This window comes from Vulpes lagopus, chromosome 12 (genome assembly GCF_018345385.1).
Source record: "Vulpes lagopus strain Blue_001 chromosome 12, ASM1834538v1, whole genome shotgun sequence".
In the NCBI taxonomy this organism is placed as follows: Eukaryota; Metazoa; Chordata; class Mammalia; order Carnivora; family Canidae; genus Vulpes; species Vulpes lagopus.
In genome coordinates, this window is record NC_054835.1 from 38292646 (window position 1) to 38307484 (window position 14839).

Consider the following 14839-nt stretch of genomic DNA (forward strand, 5'->3'; position numbering starts at 1 on the left):
CCATCCATGCCAGGTTAGTCTCAGGCTGAGGTGGAGGGAGGGAGGGCACGCGTGGGTCAGACAATAGAGCCAAATGGTGAGCTGGCACCGGCAGGTTCCTGGGCATCCTCTGCCTCAGGCTGGTGGTGTTGCTGGCCCAGCCACCCTGAGAGTGGGCACAGAGGAGGGCAGAGGCTATCGTGGGGGCACCAGCTGTTCCCAGCCCCCAGGCTGTGAGCATGTTGTTAGTGGTTCAGCCACCCGAAAAAGCTGCTGTACTCAGCAGTGCGGCAAATGGGCCAGGGAGGAGGGGGGGTCCAGGCCAGCTGCTGGCTGGTGGCAGGCACAAGTGGAGTGTGCAGACTTGGCTGAAAGGCTCTCACTCTCTCCAATGGGGTGGGCTTTCGATCCCTAGAGCCCTGGGCCCAGCATCTTGGGGTGTCTCCGTTTCCATCTTGTGGGGTTAAGGCACTGAGGGACCCAGGTGGGCTCTCTGGGGGGGTGGGAATAGATCCCTTGAGGGTACTGGGCACGGTGGCAAGCTCAGGGCATCAGCGGACGTGGAGTGGCTCTTTGCTGACCTGGGAGGCAAGAGACATGATTTCTGAGACCGGCTTGGTCACCAATTTGCTGGGTGATCTTGGGCAAGTTACTGGTCCACTCTCGGCCTCAGTGTCCCTACGTGAAGAGGCAGGTTTGGGAGGGATAAGCTGGATAACCTTGAATATGCTGCCTAATAGCTCTGTGCCTCAGTTTCTTCATCTGTGCAAAGGGTAGAGTACCACTTTCCTCACTAGGTCATGGAGAGGATTACATAAAGTTCCTGGCCTGGCTCTTCAGGCACCGCGGGTGCCTATTTAGGTGAGTTCCCCTCTCTTTAAGCCACTGGACTGGGTTTGTGACCCCTTTTCTCCTTCCCCCATCAGAGGTCCTAGGAAGAAGTCCTCCTCCTCCTCCCGCTGCTCACCCACCAAGCTCTAGAGCCTTCCCTGGGTGAAGGCACCAAATGAAAGCTAGGGTGTCTGGCTCTACCTGGCCAGTCTTGCTTTGGGGGTGGGGGGCTGGACGGCCGAACACGGGGGGCCCATCAGGAGGGGCGGTACCCCCACCCCGCATTCTGGCGTTGCCCTGGCACCCCCGCAGCCCGCCTCTCCCTCTGCGGTCCGCTCTGCCTATAAATAGCGCAGGACGTGCTCGCCTTGGCGATGACGCGGCCAGGCGGGTGGAGGGGAACGAGGGATCTCTGCCGGAGCAGGTGGGCGGCGGGCACTGCTGCGGGAGGGGGGCGCCGCAGGCCCCTTCGTGCCAGGCTCTCCATGACGGCCGTGATTGAGTCATCTCAGGGCCCCACTGGCGGCGACTGTCCCCGCCGCCAGCCTTTCTGTCTGCGGCTTGGCAGGTGGCGGGGGCGAGGCTGATCTCGGATGGTCTTGGAGGGCACCCTGGGTGGGCAGAGCTGTGTGGATGCGCATAGTTGGGTGCCTGGCCCCTGCCGACGCAGATGTGCCTCGAGCCACAATGTGACTGTGACCGCAGCCGTACCCTCTCCCCTTCCAGTGTCTGGCGACATCCCACTCCACCCCACCCCTGCCAAGCTTTTCTTTTAAACTCCTCCCCAGATCCCCATCTCAGGCTGCTGAGGTGGGAGGGGGTGGGAAGGCACGGGGACCCCTGCGAGTGTGGGCCAACCCCAGCACCCCTCCCCTCAGAGATCCACAAATTCTTCCCCCTCCAGGCTAGTCTCCTTTTGGCACCTCCAGCCCCCGCCCCACTCCTTGCACCTTCCATCCTCTCTCCCAAGCAGACACACAGAGCACACAGATTGGGACAAGAAACATTTATTTAAGGGTCTGGGGGCTCAGCAATGCCCCGGCAGACCCATCATGCAGCCTCATGTACAGTGGGCATCGGGCCCGCCCCTGGGATATTGCTGGGGGGGGGCCTCATGGCAGCAAACAGGGCAGTGTGGCTTGAGCCCCCCTCCGAGGGGGGAGAAGTGGAGCAGGGGCCAGTGGGTAGGAGGATGTGTCCCTCCCACTGTATGGGAGGGTGTGACTGTGCCCAGGGTGGGGGCTGGCATTGGCTGGCACGATCAAGGGCACAAGAGGAGGCTCTGCGCTTGGGAGGGGAGAGGGAGGTTGGCACCAGAGAAAAACAACCTGTAAGGGAGGGGTCCTCTTTGTGTGCGCCCCCCCCCCCCCCAGGGTGCCTACCCTCTCCTTTCCTGGTGGTCAAACAGAACTGTTGGCCTGCCTTAACCATCTCGCACTCCCTCTTCCTCCCAAGACTCTCTGTCCAGGGTAAGGGTGCAGATTCGGTCAGAAGGGTCCCCTGCACTGAAGGAGGGGTCCCAGCGCTTCCTGCAAAGCCCAGAGGGAGAGGGCGAGGAAGAGCAATGGCCTGGTCAGCCTTGAGGCAGGACTCCTGGGGTGGGCCTTGTGATACCCAGGACAGGAAGAAGCACAGGCTCCCCTGGGTGGCCAGCCCTGCCTCCTGCCACCAGGGACTTCTAGAGTCCTGACAGTGAAATGGGGGTTCTAAGCATGGGCTAGTTTTTTTTTCTCAGTCAGGTTTCTGGGTGCAAGTCATTCTGGAGTGTCCCTCTCCAGTGGATAAGGGTACCATGAGGCTGCTCTGTGGTGACTGTTCTCCTTGAAGAGATGGTCTCTGATCTACCACACTTTCCCCAGAACTCGGCCCTCCCCTCCTTTGTCCGCCTGTGGTTTCAAGTAATGGGAGAGATTCCCACAGAACTTTCCTGAGAATTGATGGAGTGACAGAGGTGGTGAAACCAGCAGGTGGACTCAGGATCCTCCTGCAGTCCTAAATCCCCTCCCACCGCCCCTGAACCCCCGAATCCCCGGGGGCGGAGGGCTGAGGCACTCCGACCCCACTTCCTTCCAAAGGGACAGCCGCAGGGTCACACGCACATAGACCCAAGCAGGGGCTCCGCGGGGAGAGGGCAGTGGTGTCAGGCATGCAAAGGTGGTGTGGACATGGGAAGTGGGAAGGCCCTCTGGACAAAGCAGCAGGAGAGTTCCCCAGGAACACCCCGCTCCCCAGGACTGCACTCAGCATGGCAACTGGGGAGGGGGGTCTGGGCAGTGGCTGGACCTACCTGGAGCTTCCCTGTTCCCTCCCACTGTCCCCTCCTCCCTCACCCCTAAGTCCAGGGGAGCAAGCCCCTCGGGGTACCTTGGGACCCCAAAAATAAAACCTTCCTCCATGCAGAAGGCTCCCGAGTCATGGGGAGTGGCCCCTAGGAAAGGTGGAGGGAGGAAGAGTGTGGGCAGATGCCTGTTCCTGTTCCAGGGCCAGAAGCAAGGGCCAGGCATGGGCAGGGGTGGCAGCTGGGTTCTCTGGGCTCCGCTCAGATCTCGGTCAGGGCGTCGGCTGGCACCAGGCCCCGCTTCTTGCCGCTGCTGACGCGAATGAAGCCGTCAGCATCCTTGCTCCTGCCCACGCCCACACAGATCTGAGTGGGAGAGATGCGAGCTGAGTCCTGGCTCTGCCTACAGCCCTGGCCCTGAATCCTGCTGAGGGCTCCCAGGGGGCCACCCCAGGGGATGACGGGACCAGGAGCAGATGAAATTGGAGACATCAGCTGGGGGGAAGGGAGTAGATCCTATCAGGGTACTGGGCACGGTGGCAAGATCAGTGGACTCGGAGCAGCACTCTGGGGCTGACCTTTGAGACCAGCTGGCCTAATGCCCCGGCCAAACACCCATGTCACAGGGGAGGTTAAGGGGAGGAAAAGGGCTTATCGGGGGTTTACACAAGCCAGAGACACAGCCAACATTCAAACCCAAGCCTCCGGACTCCTAATTTAGTGCTCTTCCCCTCCCCCAGGCTGTGTCTAACCAAATTCAGCCCCAATTCCCAGCGGGGGATGAGAGGAGGGCCCTGCAGTCCGCCTCTCTGACCTGCCTTCCCTCCTGCTGTCAGGCTACAAGTGTCCTCCTCCAGGGCATTCACCTGTGCCCCTGCTGCCTCTCTCCCTCACCCACCTCTCCGGCTGCTGCAGGGCCCAGACACTCACCTGGTTCTCCTTGAGGCTCATGTACCCCTGTTCCTTGTTCCCAGAGAAGGGCTGGCAGCAGCGCCAAACGTTCTCACCTGGCCTTACTCGCTGCACAAAATTGGCTGGGAAGAAGCCAACCCGGTCGCCAATCTTGCCCTGGGGATGAGGCTGGCAATGAGCACCAGTGCCACCCCCTCCCACGTTGCTTCTTCTAGACTTGATGCCCATTCCGAGCCAATGCCATCAAACACCAGATCCTGGACTTCCTGTATCCGAACCCCCAGTAAGGTGGCTTCTGCACTCGGAAGGGCACGAGGTGAGCAGAGGGACAGGCTGAGGCAGGGAGGGTCCAAGGGAGAGCAAGTCCCAAGTGCTGGTCCTAGGCTTGGCTAGGGCCCAAGGCTGAAGGAGGGGAGGTCTTTGGGCCTGGAGAGAAGGTGAGGCAGTGCCCACTGAAGGTGGGGAATGGGGCAGTGCCTACCAGGGTCCCTCTGCTCCCCACCCAGCCAAGTCACCTTCCACCAGTCCTCGTTAGAGTCATCCACCAGCATGATCCGGTCCCCAGGCCTGGGAGGACAGAGCTGGGGTCGCAAATGGGCAGGAGGGATCTGCCCTTTCCACATTTTAACCCTCTGGGGCCCCCAGATCCCCAGCACACTCCCACCCACCCCCTGCAGCTGGGGGAGCTGTTCTTGACACCCTCGGAGGACACTGTGACCACAGGTATAGCAGACAATCTCTAGGGCAGATCCTGGGCAGGGGGGCAGGAGATATGACATCGGCACCAATCCCTTTTGGACTCTGAGCATTCCAGTTCCTCTCTGGCCTCAGCTGCCTCAAGCATGCCAGGAGAAGGTTCCCGAAGGTCCCCCTCACATTCATGTTCCAAAGTCTGGGAGCAGCGCCCTGAGATTGGAGCCAGGTGGCTGCCCAGGGGGGCCAGACCACAAAGAGGACTTACTGTAGAGCCAGGTCATTGTTCTCTTGGGGCAGAAACTTGTAGAGCGCGACGTAGGAGTACATGGGCCCCACGTCCTTTCGCAGAGGGGGTTTGGGGGGCTGCGGAAAAGCTCTGGGTCAGTGGTGAGAGGATGACACTCTCCTCACTCCACCCCCCTTTCACTTGCCCTGACCTTGCCTACCCTGGGCGGGGGAGCTAAGAGGTGGGACACAGGGCACCAGGGTCCATGGCAGGGAGAGGTCAGGTTCTATCTTCTGTGTTCATCCTTGGGGGACTGGGTCAAGGAGGGAGAAAGGGAATACTCCTCTGCCTGCTACTCCCTGGAACTGCCCACTCTTGGGGAGTTGGCACAGGACTGGGCACACCAGGCACTGGCTCAATGCGGGGAGGGGTCATACCCCCTGCCTTCCTTGCGTACTCACCCTGGCATTGCCCATCCCCGTAGACGTAGGATAAATGAAGGAGCAGATACTCCCACTCACCATGCTCTCACCCACCTAGGGGTCAACGACAAGGAGACGTGACATCCCCTTCCCATCTGGCCTACCAGGGCTCAGTGCCAGCATAACCTCACCTGCTGTCCGGGGCTCTTCTCCTCTGGTCCTGACCCTTCACCCTCGGCCGGGGCTGTGAATACTAGAGATGCCAGGGCAGGGCCAGCGCGTGAGGCAGCAGGGAGTGGCCGGCCTGTGCTCCATTCCTGCCCCTGGGCCCGCCTCCACTCACCACTGTCTCCAGGGCCCTCCTCTGAGCTGCGGATGCTGCCTTCCCCATCCTCAGTCAGCTCATCCCGCTCACTCTGGGGACAAGTCGGGGGTGGGGGGAGGGCTCAGCCCCTGGAGCCTTGCCCTCAGAGACCCCTGCCCCCCCAGGCTCGACTTTGGTGCCTGACATACCAGGCTCCGCGTGGGGGACTCAGAGGTACTGCTGAAGCTGGAGCGATTCATCAGTGCCAAGGAGGTGCCATAGCGCAGGGTCTCGTAGACGGGGTCTACCTTCCCGCTGGCCCCTGCCAAGGAGCCACCCTCAAGGCCGGGCACCCAGCTGCCACCCTTGCTCTGCCCAGGAGCCCTGTATCACTTTCATTCCCTGCCCCGTCCCACCCCAGACCCTCTCTGCCTGCACTAGTCTTCTCCAGATCCCCTTGGAATAACTCGCCATCCTGCACATCTCTGGACACTTTCACTATCCCTGCAGATGGGGACGGTGCCTACTTTTTTCTTAGTCCCTATCCTTGCGGGTTCGGGCATTCATGAGAACAGTAATGAATTGATGACTTGTGTGATTATCCATTTCATGTCCAGCTCCCTTACTAGACCATGAACTCCACCTTCTTCCGTGCCTTGTCCCCATGTCTAGCACAATGCCTAACACTTCGTAAGTGTTCAATAAACTGTTGAAGGATGAATGAATGAATGAATGAATGCACCCTCCATTCAGGACAAGGGGATTCAGAAAAGGGAAGTGCCAAGAACTAGAGGTGCCCATCTGAGGAATGTGTGGGTTTCTCATCACACCACGGCGGGATGAGGGGCAGTGAGGGGTAGGGGACTCACCGGAGGGTGGGGACTCTTTGCTTGTGACACAGGCGGGGGGTGGCTCATGCACAAGGAGCGGAGAGCTGAAGTTGCGACGGAAGGAGGACGACTATGGCAAGATGGGCAGAAAAAGGGCATGAGGCTGTCACAGCCCACCAAGGGCTTGTCCTTCCCCCAGCCCAAGGACCACCCCACGAGTGGAACCAGCCTGGATCGGGGGAGGCACTCATTCCCCCCACATGCCGGTGCTGGGGGGCACCCGCAGCCAGCCACCCCTGTATGAACCCCACTCACCACCTTGCCTGGGCATTGCTGGCGGGAGATCTCCTCGGAGCACCAGAGGTGGACGCTGACTTTGCACGTCTTACACCGCAGACCCTGCTTGGAGTTTCCTGAGAAGAATTTGGGTTCAGCAAGAAGGATTAGGCAAAGGAGGATACATCCAGGGGCACGGGGCCAAAGGGGCAGGTTAGGGCATCGGACAGAGGAAGTGGGGGCATCCACACACGTCAGCCTCGAGGCCCAGGGCTTACCCTTCAGACACTCCCCATGTCAACTAGCACTGAAGCCTGCATTGCTAGTAAACAGTGACCCTGGGCACCCACCCACCCCAAGGTTGCTCATGTGTCCGCACAGAGTGAGGGGCTCAGTTAGGATCAAGGGCTCTGCATAGCAAGAGCCCGACATGGGGCTGTTCCCTGGCCTCCTCCTCCCCGCCCCCACCTGGGCCCCTCTCCTTGGCACCTCAGGCACCTACCCACAATGAGCTGGTGGCAGAGCTCACAGGGGCTGGCTCTCTTGAAGATGTGTTCCTGGAAGCTGTGCAGTCTGACCGGTTTGAGTGGTGCCAGGGGCCGCGGGATGGGGCAGGGAGAGGGGGCCGGGGGAGGGAGGCCCCCATCTGTAGATGCCGGTGGTGGGGAGGGAGGGGGTAGCGGGGTTGGGGGGGTCAGCAGCACCTCAGTGGGGCACTTGAGCTCAGAGCCTGAGCGAAGGAAGAAGTTCTCCACGCTCTTACTTCGGAGGATGGTCTTGAGGGAAAGTGAGCGCTTGAACCGCTGGAGCTGAGAGAGGAAGCGAGGCTGTAAGTGGAAGCCAGAGGGGACTGGCTGGGAGCCAGGATATGTCCTTGGTCAGAGGCAGCCTGGAAGTACTAAGAGAGAGGCTGCCATGTTCCAGAAGGTGGTCATGATTCCGGATACCTACAGGAGCCAGGTGGGAACCTCCATGAGCAAAGGAGTCCTGGCTGGGCAGGCCCACCAGCCACACAGCAGCTGCTGGGGTTCTCTGGACAACTGGGCTACTCTACATGCCAGCCTAGTGGGGCCAGGTTTGCCAGCTTTTCAAAGGAAACCTAGACTTTTCTGCATATTTGGGTAGAAACAAATTCAGGAGGTTGTAGTTCCTTTTTTTTTTCATTGCAGAAATGGTAGTGTACTATTTTTCCTACGCCTTGCTTTTTTTACTTAACAGTAAATCTTGGAAATCATTCCATACCAACATATAAAGAGTTTCATCATTCTTGTTTATGGCTACACTGGATATCACTATATGGGTGTACCATTTACTCGAGTTTTAAAAAATAATACTTTGGGGGCCAAACAGATGCTGCGGGTCCCCAGTTTTTCTACCTGTGTTCTTGAACAGGCTGGGGGGGAGGGGTCATCTTGGGCCCTCATTCTCAGAGCTGATTCCCTGTCCAAAGTCTCTCTCCAGGGCAGCCCAGGTAGCTCAGCGGTTTAGTGCTCGCCTTCGGCCCAGGGCTCGATCCCAGGATCGAGTCCCATGTTGGGCTCCCTGCATGGAGCCTGCTTCTCCCTCTGCCTGTGTCTCTGCCTCTCTGTGTGTGTGTGTCTCTCATCAATAAATAAAATCATAAAAAAAAAATTTTTTAAATCTCTCTCTAGCCCCTCCCCCATGCCCACCACATCATCTCCACAGCCCTGTCCCAGTTCAGCGCCACAACCCCTTGCCTCCCCTTGCCCATCTTCCCCTGCTCTCCATACAGCTGCTGGCGAGGTGATCCCTGGCCTTGCTCAAAACTTTTCCTGGCTCCTCAGGACACAGCCAAGGCCCTTGCCCCAGTCATGAGATTCAGCAGCTTGGCCAGGCCTTCCCTTCCAACCCATACCATCCACCTGCAGCCCAGACACGGGGGTTCTTGAACTCATCTGTGTTTATTTCTCTGAGCTTTTTTGATGTGTTTGTCCTCTTCTTTGCCTGATCCACTTAATACCCTCTTTATCCTTCAGGGTTTCCAGTGACTTCCTCCTCTGGGAAGCTGTCTCTTCCTCAGCAGGAACTCCATTTAGCATAACCACTCCCTCCTCTGGGGCCCACTGCACCTAGTACTCACTTCCGTTATAGATCCAATCTGGTTTACATTGTCATTGTCATTGACTTCTTACTTCCCCAGGAGACTGGAACCCCTTAACGTCAGGGACAGTTGAATCAAATCCCCACTTATTTTTATTATTATTATTCATTTATTCATGAGAGACACAGGAAGAGAGGCAGAGATATAGGCAGAGGGAGGAGAAGTAAGGCTCCATGCAGGAAGCCCGATGCGGGACAAGATCCCGGAAATCCAGGATCATGCCCTGAGCCAAAGGCAGACGCTAAACCACCAAGCCACCCAGGTATCCTGTGGCTGCAGTCCAAGGGACATAAGCGGAGCCCACATTCTATAACACAGGGTCAATTCTGCAGTGAGGCCAGAGTTACTTCCATTGCTCACTCCAACCCAGAGTGAGGTCTGGAAACATCTCTACCCAGATCCTTGAACCTCTTCCCTCGCCCCTGGTGAGAGCTCCCTTACCCTTGCCCACTCACAAGTAATGGGTAAAGAGGGCCAGAGGCCTGGCTTGGGGCAGGGAGACTCGATCATGGTTCTCAGCTGGCACATGGAGCAGCCTGTGTGGCCCCAGGGAGTCCAGCAGGCAGCAAAACAGAAGAAGAAACAGAGAGGGAGAGGGAGACGTTTGGGCAAGAGGCAGGCCCCTGTGTGCCAGCTGGGAGGCCAGAGCCTTGGGGTGTCTGGCACACTGAGTTGCCCAGCTCCTTCCAAACTTGGCTTCCTGCACAGCACTGTGGGCTTCTTTGTGTGTCTGCGAGATGTGGGGCCCTGGGCCCCAGACATCTGGGTGTTAGGGCAGAGGTGGAGGGCCAGAGGGAGGATTCATTAGAACATAAATGTATACTATGGGCCAGTGTGGCTCTGGGGGCTCTCACAGGCCCAGAGAGGTGGGAGAAGCACCCACTGTTCTGCCCCGGGGCCAGAGCTTGGAGCACTGAGGGATCTGAGAGGATGTGCTGGGGGTGGACGCAAGGCTACGCCTGGTGCCTGAGGGCAAGTCACTGCACTTCCACTCTCTGAGCCTCAGTTCCTCCACATCCAAGAGGAAAGAAACAGACTAGACTAGGCAATACATGGTTCTGGGTTTGAAAAGAAAAAAGGTAAACTTCACACTATAATGAGGGGCTGTCATTGCCAGAATATTGGGATGGAGCTAATGCTTCAGATGCAGCACCTCATCAATCCTGGCATTACCCTCGGAGACAGTGATGACCGATGACCATTGCCCCACTTTACAGATGAGCTCACGGGCACATAGGAGTTAAATCACCCACATAGGATGAGTCCTCAGCTGGTAAGTGGCAGAGCCAGAACCTGAACCAGTGGCTCTGACTGTTGAGCCCAAATGACCAGTAAAGTCCTGCTGCTCTGGGCTCTGCCTTAGCCCTCACCCCCATCCCTCCTCTACGCCTTGGGCTTGTCCACCAGGTCAATCAGGACATTTAGGGTTGGCAGGAACCTGCAAGACTGGCCACCCAGAGTAGTCCCCAGCCCATACTATCATCCCACAACGCCTCTGCCACGTCCCCTCTAGACAGTTGTCTGACTCTGTTGGTCACCTCTTGTGGCAGGAAGCGCACCCTCTCCTGGGGCAGTCACTCCATCTTTGGGCAGCTGCAATTGCTGAAAAGTGCTTCCCTATATAGACCTGAAACCTGCCTCCCTGAGATCTTTCTGCCTATCGGCTCTGTTCCTACCTTGGCTCTGTTCCTCCCTTGACTCCTTCTTATATACAGCAGTCCTTCAAACACTTGAAGACATCAGTCATGTTCCCCCCCACCCCCCAAGGCTGTTATTTCTATAGTAATTCCCACAGGATGAGATTTTAAGCCTCCTTACTCTCCAGCCTCTGCCCTTTCCTGGTCTTCCCCTGGCCTCAGTGCCAAGAGCCACCTCTGCAGGGTACAGAGATCCCTGGAACAGAATGTTCCCCAGCACTGGGGCAGCCCCACTTCTGCTCACCGACTCCTGGGCTCTGCTGTGCACCCCAGATCCCAGGACGGCAGAGAGGCAAGAAGGAACAACCTATCACCTGGGATGGCTGGCAGATGTCAAGGGTTGTGGCTAGACAGCAAGATGGGGGCACCTCTGCCAAATGGCTTGATGCCTGTCCACTCAAGAGACATCTGGCTTGGCTATTTGAACCTCATTTCGGCTCAGCCTGGCCAGGTATTCGTACCCTTGGGACTCCTCCCAGGGAGGAGAGGGTCCTCCTCCTCTCTTCCCACAGAGGGTTTTTCTCTATCTGCCATCAGCTATCTTTTCAGTGCCCCCAGTATCCGAGGACCCATTCCCTGACATGGAGAGAAGTTGCCATGGACCCTGGTAAGCTGCCCTACCTGGATCCTGTTCTCTCCAGATGTACCAGGAGCTTGTCTGGCTTGGAACCTGGACCACCAGGCCTGTTCTTCTGAATCTCCTCCCAGAGGCTGGGCCAGGCCTGCCTGTCTCCTCCCCACCTCCCCACATACTGGATGGTCCCTTCATTTCCTCAACTCCCCACAGCATCTCTTCACTTCCCTCCAGCTCCTGAAAGGGCACTAGGCAGCTGGCAGTGGGTGGTGGCGGATGTGGCACAAGCTGACTCAGATGGCAGAGTTGGCATGGCAGGGTCTTCCCAAGGATGGCACCAAAGGGAATGATGGTACCACCCGGTGGTAGGATGGCATGCGGTCACTGAGTAGCTTGGGTGCAGGGATATGATCCAATCTTGGTGTGGGCAGGAGGCTGGACTTAGGCTGGCAAGAAGGGCTCCCCCCATGGGGCCCCAAACACTGATGAATAAGCCTGGAATGTTGGCTTCACTATCTAATAGACACCAGCCCCCTCTGTTGTACCTACCTCAAACTGAGTTTGGTAGGCCATCATCACTCTCCCTTCCCCCTCCCCAAGCCCTATAGTCTGGAGACCAAAGCTTCCTTGGGACAGGTTAAGGTTTGGAGAGCTAATGAGGCTGGCAGGGCCCTGAATCTTCTCCCTGCCCACCTCTGCCTTCCTGGGTACTCGCACTACCTGCACCCAGAATCCCCAGCCCAGCCTCTGTTGTTAAAACAGTCCTTCACAAGGGTGAGATTTAGGGGAGGAGGGAGAAGGGGCAAGGCAAGGTATGCAATCCCCCTCCAGTGGCCTGCTCTTGTGATCTCCATGGCTCAGGGTCAGAGGTGATAGCACTGGACAGTCCTTGGGCTGGGAGGAGGGAGGTACAGATCTGCCAGGCCTGACCTCCCCCTGCCCACACAGCTGAGCTTGCAGCCTGTGGGTTTGCTGAGGCAGCACTGCCCCGGCTCCTGACTGCTCTTGGAAAGCTCTTAAGAAGGGGGGGCGGGCAGCCAGACCTCCTGTGGGAAGCAAGGCAGGGGCCTGGGAGACCCCCATGCTCTTAGGAAGCAAGCAGGGAAATGTGTCTGTCTGTCCTGGAGGACTAGAAGGCAACTGGGAAGGCCAGGGATATTGGCGCTCAGGATGGGGCTCGGCTCCTGAGACCCTCTGCTTTAAAAAAAGCCAACACAAATATTCCAAGTAATATCCTCCCACCCCAAGACCTCACTCCTAGTTGAGACGTGGATCTTTGAGAGGGGGAGTTAACTCTGTGCTCTGAGAGAACCAGAGTCTCATTCTCAGAAGGGAGCAGAAGAAGGTCAAGTTCAGATCTGAAGACTGACATGGAGACCAGTGGGTCCTTCTAGTTTAGGGGTGAGGAGCTCCCTGGAGTGCCTCCGCCAGGCCCCATCTTGTTCCTACTGATCTACTCCTGGTCACTCTCTAGATGACCTTGACCTTGAATTAACCTCATATCCTGAGGGGTGGCCTGGACAGAATTAGGAGCAAGAGGGGTATTGGAAAGAGCTATAGATGAGCACTCCACACCAGGAAGGAGCCAAAGACCCCACCCATTTTTTCCGGTCTTCAGTGCCCCCCTCCTTACAGGAGCAGGTGGGAACAAAAAACACCAGGGTGCAAGGGAGAGGGAAGGAGGCCTCGGCCTGGAGTCTGGGGAGGAGGCAGGGAGTGCCCTTGACACAGCCTCTTTTTTCTCTCCCCATCCCCAGCCAGCTCAGGTCAGGTTGCTCCCCGCAGAACTTCTTGCGGGTCAGCCTTGGGCGTTTAGAACTTGAGGAGGAAGTGGACAGATTAGAGGTCGGGTGGGCGTTAAATTTAATCGGTGGCCTCCCCGAACCCCTAAAGCGCTGGGAGTCTGGGCTCCGCCTGCCTTCACTGGGGAATAATTTATTCATTGTGACTCCCGCAGGAGTAACAATCATACATAATTAGGGTTAATTATGACATTCATTAATTGCGATGACTTCTCTTTTTCCTTCCACCCACCCAACCCCCCCCGCGCCCCGCCCCGCCCCCTGTCCCGCTCCCGGGTGGGGGTGGGGCTGCCTGTCCTGCTCGGGAGCCGCAGCACGGAGCCCCGGTGCCCGCCCGCGGTGCCCCGCCTGCCGCAGCCCCCGCGCTCGCCGCGAAGCTGCGCACCCCCGGCCGCGGCCTCGCGTCCCCGAGCCCAACCTGGCGGGGCGGGGGGAATGCAGGGCTGCGGCGGGGCCGAGAGAGTCATCCGGAGGGACTCGGGGTAACCACACGTAGACGCCGAAAGGAAGCGGGGAGACCCCCAGACAGACAAACAGGTTGTGGAGACATTTTCCGAGAGCCCGGCGGAGCGCGAGCCGCGGGCTGAGCTGCAGGCAGGGACTGGGCGGGCGCGGAGGGGTGCGCCTCGCACGCACACACCAGCGCGTACACCGGCCCACACCCGCTACACACCGCTACACACTCCCTCCGCCTTCGCCGCGCCGATTCCCTCCAACCAAGCCGAGTTACAACCTCCCCGGAGGGTCGCGGCCGGCGTCCGCCCCTCACGCGCGCAAGGGCGTGTCGTGCCTGCGCGCCCGGGGCTCCCCGTGGCCCCTCGTCGCGGACCACTCGCCCCGGGCGCCGCGCAGAGCCTTAGGGATCGCGCGGGTCCCATTGGCGGGTCCCGTTGCCGTGACCCCAGGGCACCCGAGCCCACGGCGGTGACCGCGTCGGGGAGGGGGCAACCCGGGCTGGGGGCGCACGGGCAGGGGTCCGGGCCGCTCGCTTCCTGAGTTACCTTGGTCTCCTGGAGGGCTGAGACGGTCCCCGGGGGCGTGTGGGTGGCCGCGTCATCCGGTTCGTTCTCCTTCTCGCTCATTTCGGTCATGGTTGGGGGAGAGGGGAAGAGAGGGTGCCGAGACCCGACGGGGGCAGGTGGCAGACGGCAGATGTCTCCCTGGGACCCTGAGGCCCTTCTCCAGAGACTGCCCCCCAGTGAACCCCAGGAAAAATCCGCCCAGGCAAAGCGACCCCCCACTCCCGGGAGCGGGCGGAGAAAGTTGCCGGGCTGGCCAGTGAAGAGGGGTAGTTACACGGAGCCGCGGGAGCCCGACGACCCCGGGAATGAGGACCGAGGGTCTGCAGAGGATGCTGCTCGGAGCGAGCGGAGGAGGGAAGTGGGGACGCGGGGATGAGCTGAGGGAGGGAGCGACGGAGCAGTCCGAGTCCGGCCGGCCCCGCCGTCCTCTGCGCCCGCCCCCCATCCCCTTCCCCTCCCCCCGCCGGCCCCGGCCCCGCACCCGGAGGCCCCTCCGCCCAGTCCTCGCCTTCCAACTTTGATTTAGGAGGTCGCCTGGTCCCTCCCCCTGCCCTCGGCGGCTCCCCCGCGCCGCTATGCAAATCAGGTTCTCCGCTATTGGCTGCCGTGGTGGCCAGGAGGGCGAGTTGGGCGGAGCCTGGGGGGGGCTCGACCAGATGGGGAGGAGCCTGAAAGGGAAAGATGTGGGGAGGGGGTAGTTTTACACCAAAAGACCCGGAACGGGTCCGGGGGGTGGGGGCGGGGGGGGGAGTTGGGGCGTGACAAAGTCGTGGAGAGACTTGGGAGATCAGAGTCCGTATGGGATTGAGACGCACAGGAAAAGGTCGGATCTGCAGAAGGATAGTTGAGAGATCCAAGTTAGGACTTT

The 14839-nt window shown here is 59.2% G+C and overlaps 1 protein-coding gene across 6 annotated transcripts; it reads right to left on the reverse strand.

The window, feature by feature from the left end:
• Positions 1–1801: 1801 nt before the first annotated feature.
• On the reverse strand, positions 1802–14485 carry STAC2 (SH3 and cysteine rich domain 2). 6 transcript variants are annotated; one of them, XM_041726968.1, is made up of 13 exons: positions 13951–14485; positions 7459–7563; positions 7257–7318; positions 6794–6891; positions 6518–6608; positions 5858–5970; positions 5688–5760; positions 5536–5597; positions 5384–5458; positions 4962–5059; positions 4516–4567; positions 4019–4156; positions 1802–3454 (listed from the first exon to the last, which is right to left on the reverse strand). In XM_041726968.1, the coding sequence occupies exons 1-13, from the start codon at positions 14004–14006 to the stop codon at positions 3350–3352; spliced, it is 1128 nt and encodes a 375-aa protein (XP_041582902.1). In that variant the 5' UTR covers positions 14007–14485; the 3' UTR covers positions 1802–3349. The 6 variants fall into 6 exon arrangements, with proteins under 6 accessions (XP_041582902.1, XP_041582903.1, XP_041582899.1 ...); XM_041726969.1 differs by lacking the exon at positions 7257–7318 and having other exon boundaries at positions 6794–6877; XM_041726965.1 differs by having other exon boundaries at positions 6797–6891; positions 7257–7563.
• Between the last annotated feature and the right edge of the window lie 354 nt (positions 14486–14839).

What these genes read in the sequence shown, in the direction of transcription:
- STAC2 (XM_041726964.1), bottom strand. Translation starts at nt 14,040, where the DNA reads ATGACCGAAATGAGCGAGAAGGAGAACGAACCGGATGACGCGGCCACC. An exon ending in CTAACGAGGACTGGTGGAAG is followed by an intron (nt 4,157 to 4,515) that starts GTGACTTGGCTG and finishes CCTCATCCCCAG; the next exon opens with GGCAAGATTGGCGACCGGGT. An exon ending in TGAGCCTCAAGGAGAACCAG is followed by an intron (nt 3,455 to 4,018) that starts GTGAGTGTCTGG and finishes TCTCCCACTCAG; the next exon opens with ATCTGTGTGGGCGTGGGCAG.